Source organism: Scylla paramamosain, chromosome 6 (assembly GCF_035594125.1).
Source record: "Scylla paramamosain isolate STU-SP2022 chromosome 6, ASM3559412v1, whole genome shotgun sequence".
Taxonomy (NCBI): domain Eukaryota; kingdom Metazoa; phylum Arthropoda; class Malacostraca; order Decapoda; family Portunidae; genus Scylla; species Scylla paramamosain.
Genome location: NC_087156.1, coordinates 830,001 through 850,000, shown reverse-complemented (window position 1 = coordinate 850,000; position 20,000 = coordinate 830,001). Strand labels below are relative to the sequence as shown.

The 20,000-nt window shown below is 39.1% G+C and overlaps 2 protein-coding genes across 4 annotated transcripts in view; both read right to left on the bottom strand.

The window, feature by feature from the left end:
• LOC135101169 (probable valine--tRNA ligase, cytoplasmic) overlaps window positions 1-20,000 on the bottom strand; it is a 99,841-nt gene that overhangs the window by 572 nt on the left and 79,269 nt on the right. Inside the window, exons 5-10 of one of the 2 annotated variants that reach the window (XR_010269111.1) lie at window positions 4,787-4,903; window positions 4,309-4,561; window positions 3,776-3,883; window positions 3,271-3,406; window positions 1,441-1,593; window positions 1,107-1,227 (exon numbers count right to left, since the gene is read on the bottom strand). Coding sequence is in view for 1 of the 2 variants with exons in the window: in XM_064004744.1 (XP_063860814.1) it covers window positions 1,460-1,593; window positions 3,271-3,406; window positions 3,776-3,883; window positions 4,309-4,404 (474 nt within the window). In the remaining variant the exon portion in view is untranslated. Of the gene's footprint in view, window positions 1-942; window positions 1,228-1,440; window positions 1,594-3,270; window positions 3,407-3,775; window positions 3,884-4,308; window positions 4,562-4,786; window positions 4,904-20,000 lie in introns of those variants that run through there. The other variant, XM_064004744.1, reaches the window with a different exon arrangement.
• Window positions 5,894-11,197, bottom strand: LOC135101163 (valine--tRNA ligase-like). 2 transcript variants are annotated; one of them, XM_064004718.1, is made up of 7 exons: window positions 10,306-11,197; window positions 9,831-9,947; window positions 9,353-9,605; window positions 8,820-8,927; window positions 8,317-8,452; window positions 6,577-6,729; window positions 5,894-6,363 (listed from the first exon to the last, which is right to left on the bottom strand). In XM_064004718.1, exons 1-6 carry the CDS (start codon window positions 10,311-10,313, stop codon window positions 6,596-6,598), a joined length of 756 nt encoding a protein of 251 aa, XP_063860788.1. In that variant the 5' UTR covers window positions 10,314-11,197; the 3' UTR covers window positions 5,894-6,363; window positions 6,577-6,595. The 2 variants fall into 2 exon arrangements, with proteins under 2 accessions (XP_063860788.1, XP_063860789.1); XM_064004719.1 differs by having other exon boundaries at window positions 6,577-6,680; window positions 10,306-11,195.

Below are 20,000 nucleotides of genomic sequence, written 5' to 3'. Positions count from 1 at the left end.
TACCGTGATACAATATTACTATTACTACTACTACTACTAATAACAATAATAATAGTAATAATAATAATAGTAATAATAATAATGAAAAACACACAATGCACATGATCGCAAGACCACTCCTGCACACACACACACACACATACACACTGAACATTACCTATTCACTTGAGCACATACTTGGTCATCGTCTGAGTTTTGTAGATCGTGATTGACAGAGACAGAGACAGAGACAGAGAGAGAGAGAGAGAGAGAGAGAGAGAGAGAGAGAGTACTAGTCATCTCTCATTGAACATAAATTCCTAATATATGTAAAGGTTTGTGTATACTAACCTTACTTAATGTGTATAGATTTCTGAGCATATACCAGCATCTCTTATGAGTTTATGTGTGTATATCAGATTTAGCAAGTGTATGGATGCGTCTCTAAGTGTATCCCAGTATTTGTATACAAGTTTGTGTGTGTATACCAGACTTAGTAAGCGTGTGTGTGTTTCTAAGAATATACAACCAATAGCAAGTGTTTGTATATGTCTCTAAGTGTATACCTGTCTTAACTGTCTGTTTGTGCGTGTATACCAGCATTACATAGTGTTTGTAATGGTTGGTGTGTATACTAGTCTTTTTTAATTGTTACCAACTATCCCAGCCCCTCCAGACCCACCTGAGGCATACAGCGTCACCCCAGAGTACAGCCCCAGGTTGGTCTGGCTAGCCCCGATGACGATGAAAGCAGGAACCATCATTATCACCTGCTGTGGTTGATGATGATGGCTTCTACACACACACACACACACACAACCTCAGACAGCAATTCCTGGAAGAAGAGAGGACAGAACAGCATGCCAGCCACAGCAAGAGCGAGTGCGTGAACAGCCACGGCCACCAACCAGTCAGTACTTCCCTAGCAAAAGAACGCAGCCCCCAGAGTCGACCCAGTGGTGAAGTCTGTGCTCAATATCCTTTATCATGACTCTCTCTCTCTCTCTCTCTCTCTCTCTCTCATCCACCATTAGCCAGTCTCCCTCTACCTATCTCCCCATTGGTCAGTGGCCTGTACAGCAGACACCCAGTTGTCATGGTGAAGGGATTTTCTCCAAGTACTGTACCTCCATCACTCCCTCCAGGCTCCTCCCACTTTCCTCCAGTCACTATGTAAGCTTGATGATCAGCAGCTGTCCCTCTATACCACAAGCTTCACTCTGGGCAGCTCTCTGGAGGCCTCCGAACCTGTGGGTGTAAGGTTAGGTTAGGTTAAGTTAGGTTAGGCTAGGTTAGGTTAGGTTAGGTTAGGTTAAGTTAGGTTAGGCTAGGTTAGGTTAGGCCTGTGGATGGTGTGTGGAGGAGGACAGGACAAGGAGACCAGTGGGAAGGCTGTGGAAGGCCTGTGAATTTCAAGGTAATGCAACACCTCACACCAACAACACCAGAACAATGCCTCACCTAGCCACCTGCAGCCACATCACAGTCTCTCCCCCTCGTAGGTAATGGCAGCAGTGGTGGTGGTGGTGGTGGTGGTGTTGCAAGGAGGAGGCAGGCACCCATGACTGGAAAAGGAGAGGTGAGTGCCTTGAGGCTGCAGGACGGGGTGTGCAGCTGTGTGGGAGACAAGAGGGTGGGTGAGAGGGAGTGGGCACATGGGAGAGAGTGAGTGTGTTCTATGGCAAGTTCTATATAGGATTTCAAGGGTGTTTTTGTATATGATAGGGAAAATATTAATACATACATACATACATACATACATTTTCATCTCCCAAGCACCCCTCTTCTCTCCTCCTCTTCCCTCTTCCCCTGTTTCATGCAAATAGGTCAACACACACACACACACACACACATTCATAGAGGGATAGATATTAGCACAGCATGATTTAAACCACTAATATAACTATCAAACACACACACACACACACACACATGCACACACACACACACTTCTCCACAAATCTGAAGGCACTGTGGTTTCCAAGCCCTTAAAGTGAAAGAGTGTTGAGGGCATAATATTGCACCACTGCCAGCATGAACTTGTCACTAAAGCTGTCATGCGCCTCACACGCCTCCTGTCACCCGCTCATGCCAGCTGCCAATGCAGAACGCACCCTCCAGCACTCAATGTTTGGGGCGATAGTTCTTTGTTAATGGAAGATAATTAGATTTTCTCTCATATCAAGTTGAATTGGTTTAGCTGACTCTCTCTCTCTCTCTCTCTCTCTCTCTCTCTCTCTCTCTCTCTCTCTCTCTCTCTCTCTCTCTCTCTCTCTCTCTCTCTCTCTCTCTCTCTTTCACGATTGATTCCAAAGGCCACAAAGATGATTAGCAGAGGTTTTCGTGAGTGTTTCTCCTGTTAGTAATGTAGGAATGTTGTTAATTTGTCACTAAAACCATAAAAAAACATCCTTAAAAATCTGTGCCACTTCAAATAGAGCCTTTTTAAAGCGTGTTTCTCCCATCAGTAGAGTAGAAATGTAGTTATTTATTTATATTTTATATATAACACACACACACACACACACACACACACACACACACACACAGGTGGTCTGGCAGGGAAGTGTTATGAGAGATGTACAAACGCATAGCAAGGCAAGGCACACAGCTTTCACACCCACCTCACACTCACTCACAACACTCTTTCAACACCTTAACCTTTGTTGGGGAAGAGAAGCACTACTGCCTTAACCTTACAAATACACTTATTATAGCTTATCTCTTACATATACGAAGATAAAGCACACAACTTTCACTGTTACTCTCACCCACAACAATCTTTCAATGCGTTAATCCTTGTTGGGAAAGAGAACCACTAAAATGTTATCTCCTACAAATATATTTAAACACTCACTCAACACTCAACACCTTAGCCCTTGATGGAGATGAGAAGCACTCCTATCCTAACCTTACAAGAGCACTCACTAAAATCTTATCTCCTACATATACCAAAACAAAAACACAATTTTCACCCTCACTCACTCAACACACAACACCTTAGCCCTTGATTGAGATGAGAAGCACTCCTACCCTAACTTTACAAGAGCACTCATTAAAATCTTATCTCCTACATATACCAAAACACACAATTTTCACCCTCACTCAATCAACACTCAACACCTTAGCCCTTGACGGAGACGAGAAGCACTCCTACCCTAATCTTACAAGAGCACTCACCAAAATCTTATCTCTACTCCATTCATTGATCCATACACCAACCCAGTTACCCCACACAAGACTCAATGCACCACAAAGTTATACACATTCATCTATCTATGCCACACTGACTATTGAAGTTGGTGGAGCACAGGGTGAACCAAAGGGCATCAGCTCCACACTCTGGGATGCCTGTGGGGAAGTTCCTCCTGATACCAGTGAGTACCTCTTCTGTATTCAGGCTCCCCTCCATCCTCTCACAAAGTACCTGAGGGCATGAGGGGGTGGTGAGAGGACAAGAGGCTACGAGGGAAGGGATGAAATGTGGTGAAAAACAGAAGAGAAAACAGATGAGCAGGAAAATGGAAGCAGAGAAGAGGAAAAGGAAGAAAAGAGAAGAGATGAAAAGACAAAGAAAGGGAGAAAACAGAGAAAACAGAATTATAAACACAATTTTTGCCATCGCATCTAAAAATCTCTCTCTCTCTCTCTCTCTCTCTACAGTGCTCCGTTCAAAAAAATACACTTGCTAAGAAGCTTTCACAAATATTCATGTATCAACTGCTGTCCAGATACTGCTCACCACACCCAATGAACATCAGTACAGAACACACTCCAGCACCAGCAAGTCACGCACCTCCAGGGACGCCCCACTGATCACATCCAGGGGGTTTATCACATTGCCCCAGGACTTGGATGTCTTGTGGCCGCCACCATCACACAGGAGGCCATGCAGCAGCACAGTCTGGGGAGGGAGGGTGATATAACATAGGTGATTTAACACAGGCAATACTGGTAACAATTAATATCAAACTACGTAAGAGGAAGGAGAGGTAACACACAGGTAGTCAGTTCTTTCAATCTATCAGCATCTATAAACATTACTAGCCTTCTGAAATCTCCATCTTTTTATCAAACAATTAGTAATGCTAGAGTTTACAGTATTAACAGATATTTTAGTTATATACCAATGAAAATATGGACTAATTACACACCTACAATTAGTTACCAGAGTTTCTGATAACACATAAGACAAAGGAATAAAAACAAGATCAATAACAGAGAACAGGACCACAAAGAATGCATATCAACTGAAGGAAAAACAATAAAAAGTAAACATTTCTGCCATATATCAGACCATCCAAACTAACACTAGGTAAACACACGTACCTTCCTTCTGCACAGCCGTCCGCCTTGCATCTTCCTCCGAGCAGCTGCCACCCACACCTCCCGGCCGTCTGCTGCAGTGATGTGGTACACTGGCATTCTGTGGCCCCACCAGAGTTGCTGGGAGACACACCAGTCTGTGATGTTGTCCAGCCAGCTATGCCATGCCCTCCTGTGCAGCTGTGGCACCAGGTTCAGACGGCCGCTCTGCACAGCCTCAGACACCTCCTGTGCCAACTCCTTGCACCGAACGAACCTGTGTAGACATGAAAGTAAGCAAGCAAGAGAGAGAGAGAGAGAGAGAGAGAGAGAGAGAGAGAGAGAGAGAGAGAGAGAGAGAGAGAGAGAGAGAGAGAGAGAGAGAGAGAGAGAGAGAGAGAGAGAGAGACTTAACCTAACTTAACCTAACCTAACTGAATTAATATAAACCTAACCTGATGGAAACAAATAAATAAAAATAAAAAGCTGCAGCCGGCCTCACCTTTCTTAACAGGCACCTTTTTTTATGTTCATACACATTTCCCTGGTGGCACATGCTGCTAGCCGCCCCCTGGCCACGCCCCTCGCCACCTCACTCATGTACAGATCCACTGCCGCTCTAAAAAGCAACAAATTCACCCGTATATCAAGTCTGACTCTGCGTTTGTTTACATTTCTCTGGGTCTCTGTCTGGGCTCAGGCCTGCAGGATGGGAGAATGATAGAAAACGAGAGATTTTCAGGCAAGACTAGTATAAGTTGAGGCTCTATTATAAAATACCGTGATACAATATTACTATTACTAATAATAATAATAATAATAATTATAATAATAATAATAATAGTAATAATAATAATAGTAATAATAATAATGAAAAACACACAATGCACATGATCGCAAGACCACTCCTGCACACACACACACACACACATACACACTGAACATTACCTATTCACTTGAGCACTTACTTGGTCATCGTCTGAGTTTTGTAGATTGTGATTGACAGACAGAGACAGAGACAGAGAGAGAGAGAGAGAGAGAGAGAGAGAGAGAGAGAGAAGAGAGAGAGAGAGAGAGGAGAGAGAGAGAGAGAGAGTACTAGTCATCTCTATCATTGAACATAAATTTCCTAATATATGTATAGGTTTGTGTATACTAACCTTACTTAATGTGTATAGATTTCTGAGCATATACCAGCATCTCTTATGAGTTTATGTGTGTATATCAGATTTAGCAAGTGTATGGATGCGTCTCTAAGTGTATCCCAGTATTTGTATACAAGTTTGTGTGTGTATACCAGACTTAGTAAGCGTGTGTGTGTTTCTAAGAATATACAACCAATAGCAAGTGTTTGTATATGTCTCTAAGTGTATACCTGTCTTAACTGTCTGTTTGTGCGTGTATACCAGCATTACATAGTGTTTGTAATGGTTGGTGTGTTATACTAGTCCTTTTTAATTGTTACCAACTATCCCAGCCCCTCCAGACCCACCTGAGGCATACAGCATCACCCCAGAGTACAGCCCCAGGTTGGTCTGGCTAGCCCCGATGACGATGAAAGCAGGAACCATCATTATCACCTGCTGTGGTTGATGATGATGGCTTCTACACACACACACACACACACACACACACACACACACACACAACCTCAGACAGCAATTCCTGGAAGAAGAGAGGACAGAACAGCATGCCAGCCACAGCAAGAGCGAGTGCGTGAACAGCCACGGCCACCAACCAGTCAGTACTTCCCTAGCAAAAGAACGCAGCCCCCCAGAGTCGACCCAGTGGTGAAGTCTGTGCTCAATATCCTTTATCATGACTCTCTCTCTCTCTCTCTCTCTCTCTCTCTCATCCACCATTAGCCAGTCTCCCTCTACCTATCTCCCCATTGGTCAGTGGCCTGTACAGCAGACACCCAGTTGTCATGGTGAAGGGATTTTCTCCAAGTACTGTACCTCCATCACTCCCTCCAGGCTCCTCCCACTTTCCTCCAGTCACTATGTAAGCTTGATGATCAGCAGCTGTCCCTCTATACCACAAGCTTCACTCTGGGCAGCTCTCTGGAGGCCTCCGAACCTGTGGGTGTAAGGTTAGGTTAGGTTAAGTTAGGTTAGGCTAGGTTAGGTTAGGTTAGGTTAGGTTAAGTTAGGTTAGGCTAGGTTAGGTTAGGCCTGTGGATGGTGTGTGGAGGAGGACAGGACAAGGAGACCAGTGGGAAGGCTGTGGAAGGCCTGTGAATTTCAAGGTAATGCAACACCTCACACCAACAACACCAGAACAATGCCTCACCTAGCCACCTGCAGCCACATCACAGTCTCTCCCCCTCGTAGGTAATGGCAGCAGTGGTGGTGGTGGTGGTGGTGGTGTTGCAAGGAGGAGGCAGGCACCCATGACTGGAAAAGGAGAGGTGAGTGCCTTGAGGCTGCAGGACGGGGTGTGCAGCTGTGTGGGAGACAAGAGGGTGGGTGAGAGGGAGTGGGCACATGGGAGAGAGTGAGTGTGTTCTATGGCAAGTTCTATATAGGATTTCAAGGGTGTTTTTGTATATGATAGGGAAAATATTAATACATACATACATACATACATACATACATACATTTTCATCTCCCAAGCACCCCTCTTCTCTCCTCCTCTTCCCTCTTCCCCTGTTTCATGCAAATAGGTCAACACACACACACACACATTCATAGAGGGATAGATATTAGCACAGCATGATTTAAACCACTAATATAACTATCAAACACACACACACTTCTCCACAAATCTGAAGGCACTGTGGTTTCCAAGCCCTTAAAGTGAAAGTGTGTTGAGGGCATAATATTGCACCACTGCCAGCATGAACTTGTCACTAAAGCTGTCATGCGCCTCACACGCCTCCTGTCACCCGCTCATGCCAGCTGCCAATGCAGAACGCACCCTCCAGCACTCAATGTTTGGGGCGATAGTTCTTTGTTAATGGAAGATAATTAGATTTTCTCTCATATCAAGTTGAATTGGTTTAGCTGACTCTCTCTCTCTCTCTCTCTCTCTCTCTCTCTCTCTCTCTCTTTCACGATTGATTCCAAAGGCCACAAAGATGATTAGCAGAGGTTTTCGTGAGTGTTTCTCCTGTTAGTAATGTAGGAATGTTGTTAATTTGTCACTAAAACCATAAAAAAACATCCTTAAAAATCTGTGCCACTTCAAATAGAGCCTTTTTAAAGCGTGTTTCTCCCATCAGTAGAGTAGAAATGTAGTTATTTATTTATATTTTATATATAACACACACACACACACACACACACACACACGTGGTCTGGCAGGGAAGTGTTATGAGAGATGTACAAACGCATAGCAAGGCAAGGCACACAGCTTTCACACCCACCTCACACTCACTCACAACACTCTTTCAACACCTTAACCTTTGTTGGGGAAGAGAAGCACTACTGCCTTAACCTTACAAATACACTTATTATAGCTTATCTCTTACATATACGAAGATAAAGCACACAACTTTCACTGTTACTCTCACCCACAACAATCTTTCAATGCGTTAATCCTTGTTGGGAAAGAGAACCACTAAAATGTTATCTCCTACAAATATATTTAAACACTCACTCAACACTCAACACCTTAGCCCTTGATGGAGATGAGAAGCACTCCTATCCTAACCTTACAAGAGCACTCACTAAAATCTTATCTCCTACATATACCAAAACAAAAACAATTTTCACCCTCACTCACTCAACACACAACACCTTAGCCCTTGATTGAGATGAGAAGCACTCCTACCCTAACTTTACAAGAGCACTCATTAAAATCTTATCTCCTACATATACCAAAACACACAATTTTCACCCTCACTCAATCAACACTCAACACCTTAGCCCTTGACGGAGACGAGAAGCACTCCTACCCTAATCTTACAAGAGCACTCACCAAAATCTTATCTCTACTCCATTCATTGATCCATACACCAACCCAGTTACCCCACACAAGACTCAATGCACCACAAAGTTATACACATTCATCTATCTATGCCACACTGACTATTGAAGTTGGTGGAGCAAAGGGTGAACCAAAGGGCATCAGCTCCACACTCTGGGATGCCTGTGGGGAAGTTCCTCCTGATACCAGTGAGTACCTCTTCTGTATTCAGGCTCCCCTCCATCCTCTCACACAGTACCTGAGGGCATGAGGGGGTGGTGAGAGGACAAGAGGCTACGAGGGAAGGGATGAAATGTGGTGAAAAACAGAAGAGAAAACAGATGAGCAGGAAAATGGAAGCAGAGAAGAGGAAAAGGAAGAAAAGAGAAGAGATGAAAAGACAAAGAAAGGGAGAAAACAGAGAAAACAGAATTATAAACACAATTTTTGCCATCACATCTAAAAATCTCTCTCTCTCTCTCTCTCTCTACAGTGCTCCGTTCAAAAAAATACACTTGCTAAGAAGCTTTCACAAATATTCATGTATCAACTGCTGTCCAGATACTGCTCACCACACCCAATGAACATCAGTACAGAACACACTCCAGCACCAGCAAGTCACGCACCTCCAGGGACGCCCCACTGATCACATCCAGGGGGTTTATCACATTGCCCCAGGACTTGGATGTCTTGTGGCCGCCACCATCACACAGGAGGCCATGCAGCAGCACAGTCTGGGGAGGGAGGGTGATATAACATAGGTGATATAACACAGGCAATACTGGTAACAATTAATATCAAACTACGTAAGAGGAAGGAGAGGTAACACACAGGTAGTCAGTTCTTTCAATCTATCAGCATCTATAAACATTACTAGCCTTCTGAAATCTCCATCTTTTTATCAAACAATTAGTAATGCTAGAGTTTACAGTATTAACAGATATTTTAGTTATATACCAATGAAAATATGGACTAATTACACACCTACAATTAGTTACCTGAGTTTCTGATAACACATAAGACAAAGGAACAAAAACAAGATCAATAACAGAGAACAGGACCACAAAGAATGCATATCAACTGAAGGAAAAACAATAAAAAGTAAACATTTCTGCCATATATCAGACCATCCAAACTAACACTAGGTAAACACACGTACCTTCCTTCTGCACAGCCTTCCGCCTTGCATCTTCCTCCGAGCAGCTGCCACCCACACCTCCCGGCCGTCTGCTGCAGTGATGTGGTACACTGGCATTCTGTGGCCCCACCAGAGTTGCTGGGAGACACACCAGTCTGTGATGTTGTCCAGCCAGCTATGCCATGCCCTCCTGTGCAGCTGTGGCACCAGGTTCAGACGGCCGCTCTGCACAGCCTCAGACACCTCCTGTGCCAACTCCTTGCACCGAACGAACCTGTGTAGACATGAAAGTAAGCAAGCAAGAGAGAGAGAGAGAGAGAGAGAGAGAGAGAGAGAGAGAGAGAGAGAGAGAGAGAGAGAGAGAGAGAGAGAGAGAGAGAGAGAGAGAGAGAGAGAGAGAGAGAGACTTAACCTAACTTAACCTAACCTAACTGAATTAATATAAACCTAACCTGATGGAAACAAATAAATAAAAATAAAAAGCTGCAGCCGGCCTCACCTTTCTTGACAGGCGCCTTTTTTTATGTTCATACACATTTCCCTGGTGGCACACGCTGCTAGCCGCCCCCTGGCCACGCCCCTCGCCACCTCACTCATGTACAGATCCATTGCCCCTCTAAAAAGCAACAAATTCACCCGTATATCAAGTCTGACTCTGCGTTTGTTTACATTTCTCTGGGTCTCTGTCTGGGCTCAGGCCTGCAGGATGGGAGAATGATAGAAAACGAGAGATTTTCAGGCAAGACTAGTATAAGTTGAGGCTCTATTATAAAATACCGTGATACAATATTACTATTACTACTACTAATAATAATAATAATAATAACAATAATAGTAATAATAATAATAATAATAATAACAATAATAGTAATAATAATAATAGTAATAATAATAATGAAAAACACACAATGCACATGATCGCAAGACCACTCCTGCACACACACATACACACTGAACATTACTTGAGCACTTACTTGGTCATCGTTTGAGTTTTGTAGATCGTGATTGAGGGTGATGCAACCACCCTCAATTATTCTCACTGTGTTCTCCAAATACTGGTTGCAAGATGTAGCAGTGACTGATGAGGATCTAAAACTATAATTATGTCATACGATAAGAAAAATTTAGGACACACACACACACTATCAGTCAAATAGCCTTTGAATCAGGAGTGCTTATACCTCATGTCTTAATATCGCTCTTTTTCCTAACAGTATACTGAGGTCGACAAACTGAAAGGCTTTGGAAGTGTCAACAAAGACTGATTTCCCTAATTAATTGCTTGGTATGTCAGTTACTTTGAATCGTCTTTTTGCCTGGTATATTTTGGACTCTAATTATTAATGCATCTGCTAGTCCATCATCACATTGTATCCAGCCACTTTGAAGCTTTCCTTAACTAAAAACATCACTCCTTTCTTGTTTGATCTTTTTCATAAGTTGTATCTATTTTGTTCAATGTTCTCTACTTGTAACTCATCACAATTTTATTTCTGTAAGGTGAATTATATCCAGACTCATCAGGATAAACATTTGGCTTAATCCCAAGATGAGGCTATTAATATTATTCTGCATCACACTCCATAGGGCTTCTTTCTCCTTCACTGTTTTCCAGCCCTCCCTCATGTTCAGGTACCACTTCCTCACTTTCTTGTCCAAAACTCTCCACTACAATATCTCCTGCTATTGTTCTTACCCTCATCTATTGCCTCTACATCCTCAGTTAGTTAACTCTTCCCTCTCCTCTTCAGTGAGTTAATATCTGTTAGCTCATCCTTAGCCAGCCTCCAGACAACTGCCAGAGTATCTTTCTGTGATTTAAATTAGATTCTTAACGGTCTGTGCCATTTACCTATGAATTTCCCTACCCTGTGATGAGATGGGTGTGGGTGATGGGATGTGTGAGTGACTGGGTGAGTGGGTGATGGGATGGGTGACAGTGAGCAGACTGGATGTGTGACTGACAGACTGACTGGATGGATGGTCAAGTTGCACAGATTGGATGAACAGACACACTCACTAACCTAAAGTGAAAAATAAATAAATAAAATATATATTACACAGTCCTTCACGCATAGTCTCTCTCTCTCTCTCTCTCTCTCTCTCTCTCTCTCTCTCTCTCTCTCTCTCTGTGGCTCCTGGTCCCCCCTTTTTTTCAAGCAAGGTATTATTCGCTCACAGGCGAGGGTGTCATGAGGCGCCACCTCACTCATTGTCGCCAGGTTGAGAGGTTGTGCAGAAATGTACTAAACCAGTGCATAAGGGAACGAATATATCCAAAATTCATACCCTCTTCAGTAATAATTAAACCAAAAAATAGTGAAAAATAAACCAAAACATATAAGAGTAAAGACTAAATAAAAAACAAGAGAAAAACACATAAGAATAAATAAAAAGCAGCCAAAAAATGTAATAAAAGTCAATTCCTTAAAAGAACCATTTCAAACAAAAAACTCAAATATATGTAAACCAAAACGCAAAAACAATTACGTAAACCCAAAACATTATATGTACGTAAACCCAAGAAATTGTATATACGCAAATGGAAAAAAATACGCACCTCCGCAAACCAAAAAAAAATATCCGTAAATCCTAAACCAAAAAAATCCGTAAAAGAAAAAAAATCCGTAAAAGCAAAATACGTAAAACCAAAAAAAAAATACGTAAACCAAAAAAATACGTAAAATAAAAAATATACGTAAAACCCCAAAAAGGGGAACCAATATCCAAAATTCATACCCTCTTCAGTAATAATTAAACCAAAAAATAGTGAAAAATAAACCAAAACATATAAGAGTGAAGACTAAATAAAAAACAAGAGAAAAACACATAAGAATAAATAAAAAGCAACCAAAAAATTTAATAAGTCAATTCCTTAAAAGAACCATTTCAAACAAAAAACCAAAACGCAAAAACAATTACGTAAACCCAAAACATTATATGTACGTAAACCCAAGAAATTGTATATACGCAAATGGAAAAAAATACGCACATCCGCAAACCAAAAAAAAATATCCGTAAATCCTAAACCAAAAAAATCCGTAAAAGAAAAAAATCTGTAAAAGCAAAATACGTAAAACCAAAAAAAAAAATACGTAAACCAAAAAAATACGTAAAATAAAAAATATACGTAAAACCCCAAAAAAATCCGTGGAAGTAAAAAAAATCGTAAAATCGTAAAACTAAAATAACCATAAAACCCAAAAAAATATTCATAAAACCAAAAAAATATCCGTAAAGATAAGAAAAAATATTCGTGAATCCAAAAAAATTGTAAAATCATAAAACTAAAACAAATAATCGTAACCAAAAAAAATATTCATAAATCCAAAAAAATATCCGTAAAGATAAAAAAATATACGTGAATCCAAAAAAATTGTAAAATTGTAAAATTAAAATAATCGTAATAATAATAATAATAATAATAATAGTAATAATAATAATAATAATAATAATAATAAAAATCGTAAAACTAAAAAATTCATAAAACCAAAAAATATAAATAAATAAAACCAAAATATTCGTAAATCCCTAAAATACTTGTAAAATTATAAAACAAAAATATTCACAGAACCAAGAAAATATTCACAAAACCAAAAGAAATATTTAAAAAATGATAAAATACATATACTTGTAAAAGCAAGCCACCAAAAAAAAAAAAAACATAGGACACCAAAAGTACAATAATGACACCAAAAGTACATTTGTAATACTAAAAATACACAGCTGATACCAAAAAATAAACAAACATTCATAAAACCAAACAAATACATACAAATAAAAAATAAAAACTTTGAAAGACCCCAGATAATAAAACTAGAATGGGTATTGATGCGGAGAAAAAAGTGTGAAATACTGGTAAAAACAGACAAAACCACACGCCACAAACACTGACCACAGCAACGAATGAATAAACATGAATATCAAGTTAACGTAAATATAACTAAATTTAGTACAAAAAGAGAAAATAATTACCGTAATGGAAGCTTCCTGACGGTCACTCCCACCACGGCCCCACGAGGGAACGACCGGGCCTGCCGCTGTCCACCCAGGTCCCCCGCCAGAACTAAAGAAAGGGGAAGGAACTGGGCACACAAGGTGCATTAGACATGCATGGCCTAGCAGGTAAAATAGCTAAATATATAAAAATCCTAAGTCAGAATACAGATCGCTAGGACTTACAGATGTACACACATGGCATACACCTGTGCATCCTAGAAAGCTGCAAGAGCTGACAATACATAGCTAAATCCTGAGTTAAAAACTGTCACAACATGCAGATGTACACTCCAGGCATACACCTGCACATCACAACAGCTGCAAAAGCTAAATATATAATATCAATCCTAGACTGTATATATAACATATATATTACATATATTAAAAAAATATACATATATATAGGTATATATATACTGATATATTTATAAAAAGCTAAATATATCAATCAATCAATCCTAGAAAATGTATATATAACATATATATTACATATATTAAAAAAATATACATATATATAGGTATATATATACTCTGATATATTTATAAAAGCTAAATATATCAATCCTAGACAATGTATATTTAACATATATTATGTATATTGAAAAAATATACATATATATAGGTATATAATATACACAAATTATTTAATCATCTAATGCAAAGTCTATATATATATAAACATGATATATATATATACACAAGTTATATAATCCCACTAAAGCAAAAATGTATACATATATAAGTATTATAAATAATACATATATATACATACACATACATTTATTAATAATTATCTAACCCCCCGCCGGCAGGGTTGCCAACCCGACCGGCCCGCTGCCGCTGGAACATCTTCTTTCTGGGAGAGAAAAGGGAGAAAAAAGGGCGCACTCTAGGTGCATTATACATCCTGACATAAATGTAGCTAAGACATACATGAAATGAAATAAATATATATATATCAATAATCCTATCCTAAACCAAGCCGATCGGCTGACCAGGCCGACCGGCTTACCTGTTGCTGCTACTACTGCAATCGCGCCTTCGCTGCCATCGCGCCTTCCCTCCATCTCCCCTCGCGCCTGCCACACACTAGCTAGGAAAGGGAAGAAAGGCGCGCACAGCGGCGCTACATGCCTAACGGGTTAAGGTAGCTAAGACATAAATAAATAATTGATACACACATCAGATATACGTCTTAAGGACGTATATCAAAATATATGCATCAAAAAAAATATATGGATCACTATATATATGCATATATCCGGAAATATATACATATACATTACGCGATCCTACCAAAAAAAAAATCATACCTGCCAGTCGGATGGCTAGTCCGACTGGCATACCGGCGGCGACATCTTCTTCTTCTGCAACCAGGAACCCGGAACATCTTCTTTCTGGGAGAGAAAAGGGAAAAAAGTGCACCCGAAGGTGCATTATACATCCTAACAAGCATGTAGCTAAGACATATATATATATATATAAAAAAAAAATATATATATCACACCTAACCTAAACCTGACCGGTCGAGTGGTCAACTCGACCGGTGTACCTTATACCTGTGGCTCCCGCGTTGCCGCAGCAAGTGGAAACAGACAGCAGACCACAGCCGTCCTCCCATGGCAGCCTGGAAGAAAAGGACCCGTTGAGAAAACATGGCTATGCGTCCATTGCCTATAAAGAAAAGGCTGCCATCAGTCTGAGTAACAGAAGACAACCTTGCCTATCCTGACCAGATGGCCTCACCGACAACACCACCATGCAAACAAAATGACCATCAAGGCAACAATTCACACCAAAAAAAAAAACCCTGGCAACAATAACTGCCAGAGGGCGAACCTCCCGCGTCAGAGGAAGCATTACAACAACAACAGTTAAAACACAAACAAACATTTATTTCATTGTCTGCTGTTTCTTCATAGATACATTTACATTAAAGAGACCTAGATGACTGAAGCAGAAGTCTTCACTCTTGGCTGAGGGTGAAATGTTCCTCTTCTCTCTTGTGGACACCTGTGGGAACCATTACCAAACAAAACAAAGCAGTATTAAGCCAAACACCAAAAAAAAAATATATGTAGAAGTCTTCATTCTTGACTGAGGGTGAAATGTTCCTCTTCTCTCTTGCGGACACCTGTGAGAACCCTTACCAAGCAAAACAAAGCAGTATTAAGCCACCCAAAAAAAAAAAAAAAAAAAAATTAACAAAACCGCGAAATATAACATCAATAAACTTAATATATAAATAAAACATGTAATTTATCAATAAATTTGCAAAAAAAATTATTTTCCCTCCCACCAATAAAATAATTAAATAAATCAAATAAGCTGTAAAAGAAAAATAATAAATATTTATGTTAGTATATTTGTTATTATGTTAGTATATTTGTTAGAGCCAGTAGTAGAAAATTACCACCACCACCACCACCACCACCACCACCACCACCACCACCACCCTAACTACATTCATTGTTTCTATAATGCCCTGTATATTGATAAAGTACTACTACTACTACTACTACTACTATTACTACTACTACTACCACCACCACCACTATAGAATCTTCTGTGGTCTTGTATATTTCTTGCATTCCAAACACACTTCTGAAAAGAGAACACACACACACACACACCACACACACAAATAAAATAATATAATAAGAATATAATAATCTAGCACTCTTAATAATAATTATCTATCTTAATCTCACTCTTAATCTCACTCTTACTAATAATTATCTATCTCTGTATATATCTATCTAACTAACACTCTTAATAATAATTATCTATCTATCTTAATCTCACTCTTACTAATAATTATCTATCTCTGTATCTATCTATCTCTTTATCTCTTTACTTTGCCGGTAACCAAGATTATTTGCAGCACATTCCAGGATGGTGTGGGCCTGTTTCTGCTCCGTCATCTTTCTTCACTGTTCCTCACCATCACCTTCCTTCCAAGGTATCTGCAAATAACAGGGAAAATTAGAAGAGTTGGTCATATTTCCTCCACCCACCCTGCCCTTCCTTATATATATATATATATATATATATATATATATATATATATATATATATATATATATATATATATATATATATATATATATATATATATATATATATATATATATATATAATTTTTATATTTTTTTTATGTAGGAGTGACACTGGCCAAGGGCAACAAAAATCTAAGAAAAAAAAAAGCCTACTGAAATGCCAGTCCCATAAAAGGGTCAAAGCAGTGGTCAAAAATTGGTGGATAAGTGTTTTGAAACCTCCCTCTTGAAAGAATTCAAGTTGTAGGAAGGTAGAAATACAGAAGCAGGCAGGGAGTTCCAGAGTTTACCAGAGAAAGGGATGAATAACTGAGAATACTGGTTAACTCTTGCATTAGAGAGGTGGACAGAATAGGGGTGAGAGAAAGAAGAAAGTCTTGTGCAGCGAGGCTGCGGAAGGAGGGGAGGCATGCAGTTAGCAAGATCAGAAGAGCAGTTAGCATGAAAATAGCGGTAGAAGACAGCTAGATATGCAACATTGCAGCGGTGATAGAGAGGCTGAAGACAGTCAGTTAGAGGAGAGGAGTTGATGAGACGAAAAGCTTTTGATTCCACCCTGTCTAGAAGAGCAGTATGAGTGGAATCCCCCCAGACATGTGAAGCATACTCCATATAAGGCCCTTGTACAGAGTTAGCAGCTGGGGGGGTGAGAAAAACTGGCAGAGACATCTCAAAACACCTAACTTCATAGAAGCAGTTTTAGCTAGAGATGAGATGTGAAGTTTCCAGTTCAGATTATAAGTAAAGGACAGAGCGAGGATGTTCAGTGTAGAAGAGGGGGACAGTTGAGCGTCATTGAAGAGGGGATAGTTGTCTGGAAGTTTGTGTCGAGTTGATAGATGGAGGAATTGAGTTTTTGAGGCATTGAACAATACCAAGTTTGCTCTGTCCCAATCAGAAATTTTAGAAAGATCAGAAGTCAGACTTCTGTGGCTTCCCTGCGTGATATGTTTACCTCCTTAAGGGTTGGACATCTATGAAAAGACGTGGAAAAGTGCAGGGTGGTATCATCAGCGTAGGAGTGGATAGGACAAGAAGTTTGGTTTAGAAGATCATTAATGAATAATAAGAAGAGAGTGGGTGACAGGACAGAACCCTGAGGAACACCACTGTTAATATATTTAGGAGAAGAACAAGGACCGTCTACCACAGTAGCAATATCACGGTCACAAAGGAAACTTAAGATGAAGTTACAGAGAGAAGGATAGAAACCGTAGGAGGGTAGTTTGGAAATCAAAGCTTTGTGCCAGACTCTATCAAAAGCTTTTGATATGTCCAAGGCAACAGCAAAATGGGTTCAATTTTAATAGTAATGTCGAGGCAATATATAAAAAAGTTAATTCTAGAATGCATTTCATGAGGAAACTTAAGAAACTTAAGATTAACACTAAAATTATGCAGTTATTCTATACAGCAGTAGTGCAGTCAGTCATTTCATTTTCCATCACATGTTGGTATGGTAATTGTAGCTCTGATTCTAAAAATAAACTAACCCGATTAATCAAAAACTGTGCAAAATTAGGCGTAAAAAATATCAATTCATTGATGGATATATACAGAAAGTTCTCTCCACAAAGATGCGAAGTAATTATCAATGAGGTAACACATCCACTGAATGGCCATTACCAAAAGTTACCCTAAGGGAAAAGGCTGAGATCATCAAAATGTAAAACAGCCCGATTGTGTAAGTCCTTTGTGCCGGCAAGTATCACAATTTTAAATAATGGCCCTCTCAACATATCATAGCTAACTATACTAAGACTTGGGAACCAGTTACCAGTTATCTTTTTATGTACCAGTTATCTTTTTATGTTTTAATCGTGTGAGTATGAATATTTTAGATTAATAAGACCTGTTAGTTTTAGACCTTGTATGAAAGATTCAATCTTTTATCAAAACACACAAGACAAATTTCATGTATGTTACGTGACCAATAAATAAATATTATTATTATTAAAAGTTTCAGCAAAATCTCTAAAAGAGGATGACCAAGACTCAAACTTTTAATAATAATAACAAACTTTTAATAATAATAAAACAAACTTTTAATAAATAATAATAATAATCATAATATTTATTTATTGGTCACGTAACTTACATGAAATTTGTCTTGTGTGTTTTCATAAAAGATTGAATCATTCATATATATATATATATATATATATATATATATATATATATATATATATATATATATATATATATATATATATATATATATATATATATATATATATAATATATATATATATATATATATAATATATATATATATATATATAATATATATATATATATATAATATATATATATATATATATATATATATATATATATATAATATATATATATATATATATATATATAATATATATATATATATATATATATATATATATATATATATATATATATATATATATATATATATATATATATATATATATATATATATATATATATATATATATAAGCCTTCCATCAGCAGAATCTCATGCACTTTATATTTCTGCCCAGAACCATGCCAAGTCAGTTCTCCAACCAGCCAAAAACTCCTTCATTAACAGAAAGTGTCAAAATCTTTCAAGATCTAACTCCCCTCGTGACTTCTGGCATCTAGCCAAAAAATATCTCCAATAACTTTCCTTCTTCTTCTTCCCATCCTTTATTTCAACCAGAAGGCACCAATGCCATCACATCTATTTCTAAGGCTTATGGACCTGATGGGGTCCCTCCTATTGTTCTCCGAAACTGTGCCTCCGTGCTTGCACCTTGCCTAGTCAAACACTTTCAGCTCTCTGTCAACATCTACCTTACCTTCTTGCTGGAAGTTTGCCTACATTCAACCTGTTCCTAAAAAGGGTGACCGTTCTAATCCCTCAAACTACCGTCCTATTGCTTTAATTTCCTGCCTATCTAGAGTTTTTGAATCTATCCTCAACAGGAAGATTGTTAAACATCTATCACTTCACAACCTTCTATCTGATCGCCAGTATGGGTTCCGTCAAGGCCACTCTACTGGTGATCTTCTGGCTTTCCTTACTGAGTCTTGGTCATCCTCTTTTAGAGATTTGGGTGAAACTTTTGCTGTTGCCTTGGACATAATAAAAGCTTTTGATCTTTTGATAGAGTCTGGCACAAAGCTTTCATTTCCAAACTACCCTCCCACGGTTTCTATCCTTCTCTCTGTAACTTCATCTCAAGTTTCCTTTCTGACCGTTCTATTGCTGCTGTGGTAGACGGTCACTGTTCTTCTAAATCTATTAACAGTGGTGTTCCTCAGGGTTCTGTCCTGTCACCCACTTTCTTCTTATTATTCATCAATGACCTTCTAAACCAAACTTCTTGTCCTATCCACTCCTACGCTGATGACACCACCCTGCACTTTTCCGCATCTTTTCATAGACGTCCAACCCTTCAGGAGGTAAACATTTCATGAAGGAAAGCCACAGGATGCCTGACTTCTGATCTTTCTAAAATTTCTGATTGGGGCAGAGCAAACTTGGTATTGTTTAATGCCTCAAAAACTCAATTCTCCATCTATCAACTCAACACAACCTTCCAGACAACTATCCCCTCTTCTTCAATGACACTCAACTGTCCCCCTCTTC

What these genes read in the sequence shown, in the direction of transcription:
- LOC135101163 (XM_064004718.1), bottom strand. An exon ending in AAAGGCGCCTGTCAAGAAAG is followed by an intron (nt 9,606 to 9,830) that starts GTGAGGCCGGCT and finishes ATGTCTACACAG; the next exon opens with GTTCGTTCGGTGCAAGGAGT. An exon ending in GAAGGCTGTGCAGAAGGAAG is followed by an intron (nt 8,928 to 9,352) that starts GTACGTGTGTTT and finishes CTCCCTCCCCAG; the next exon opens with ACTGTGCTGCTGCATGGCCT.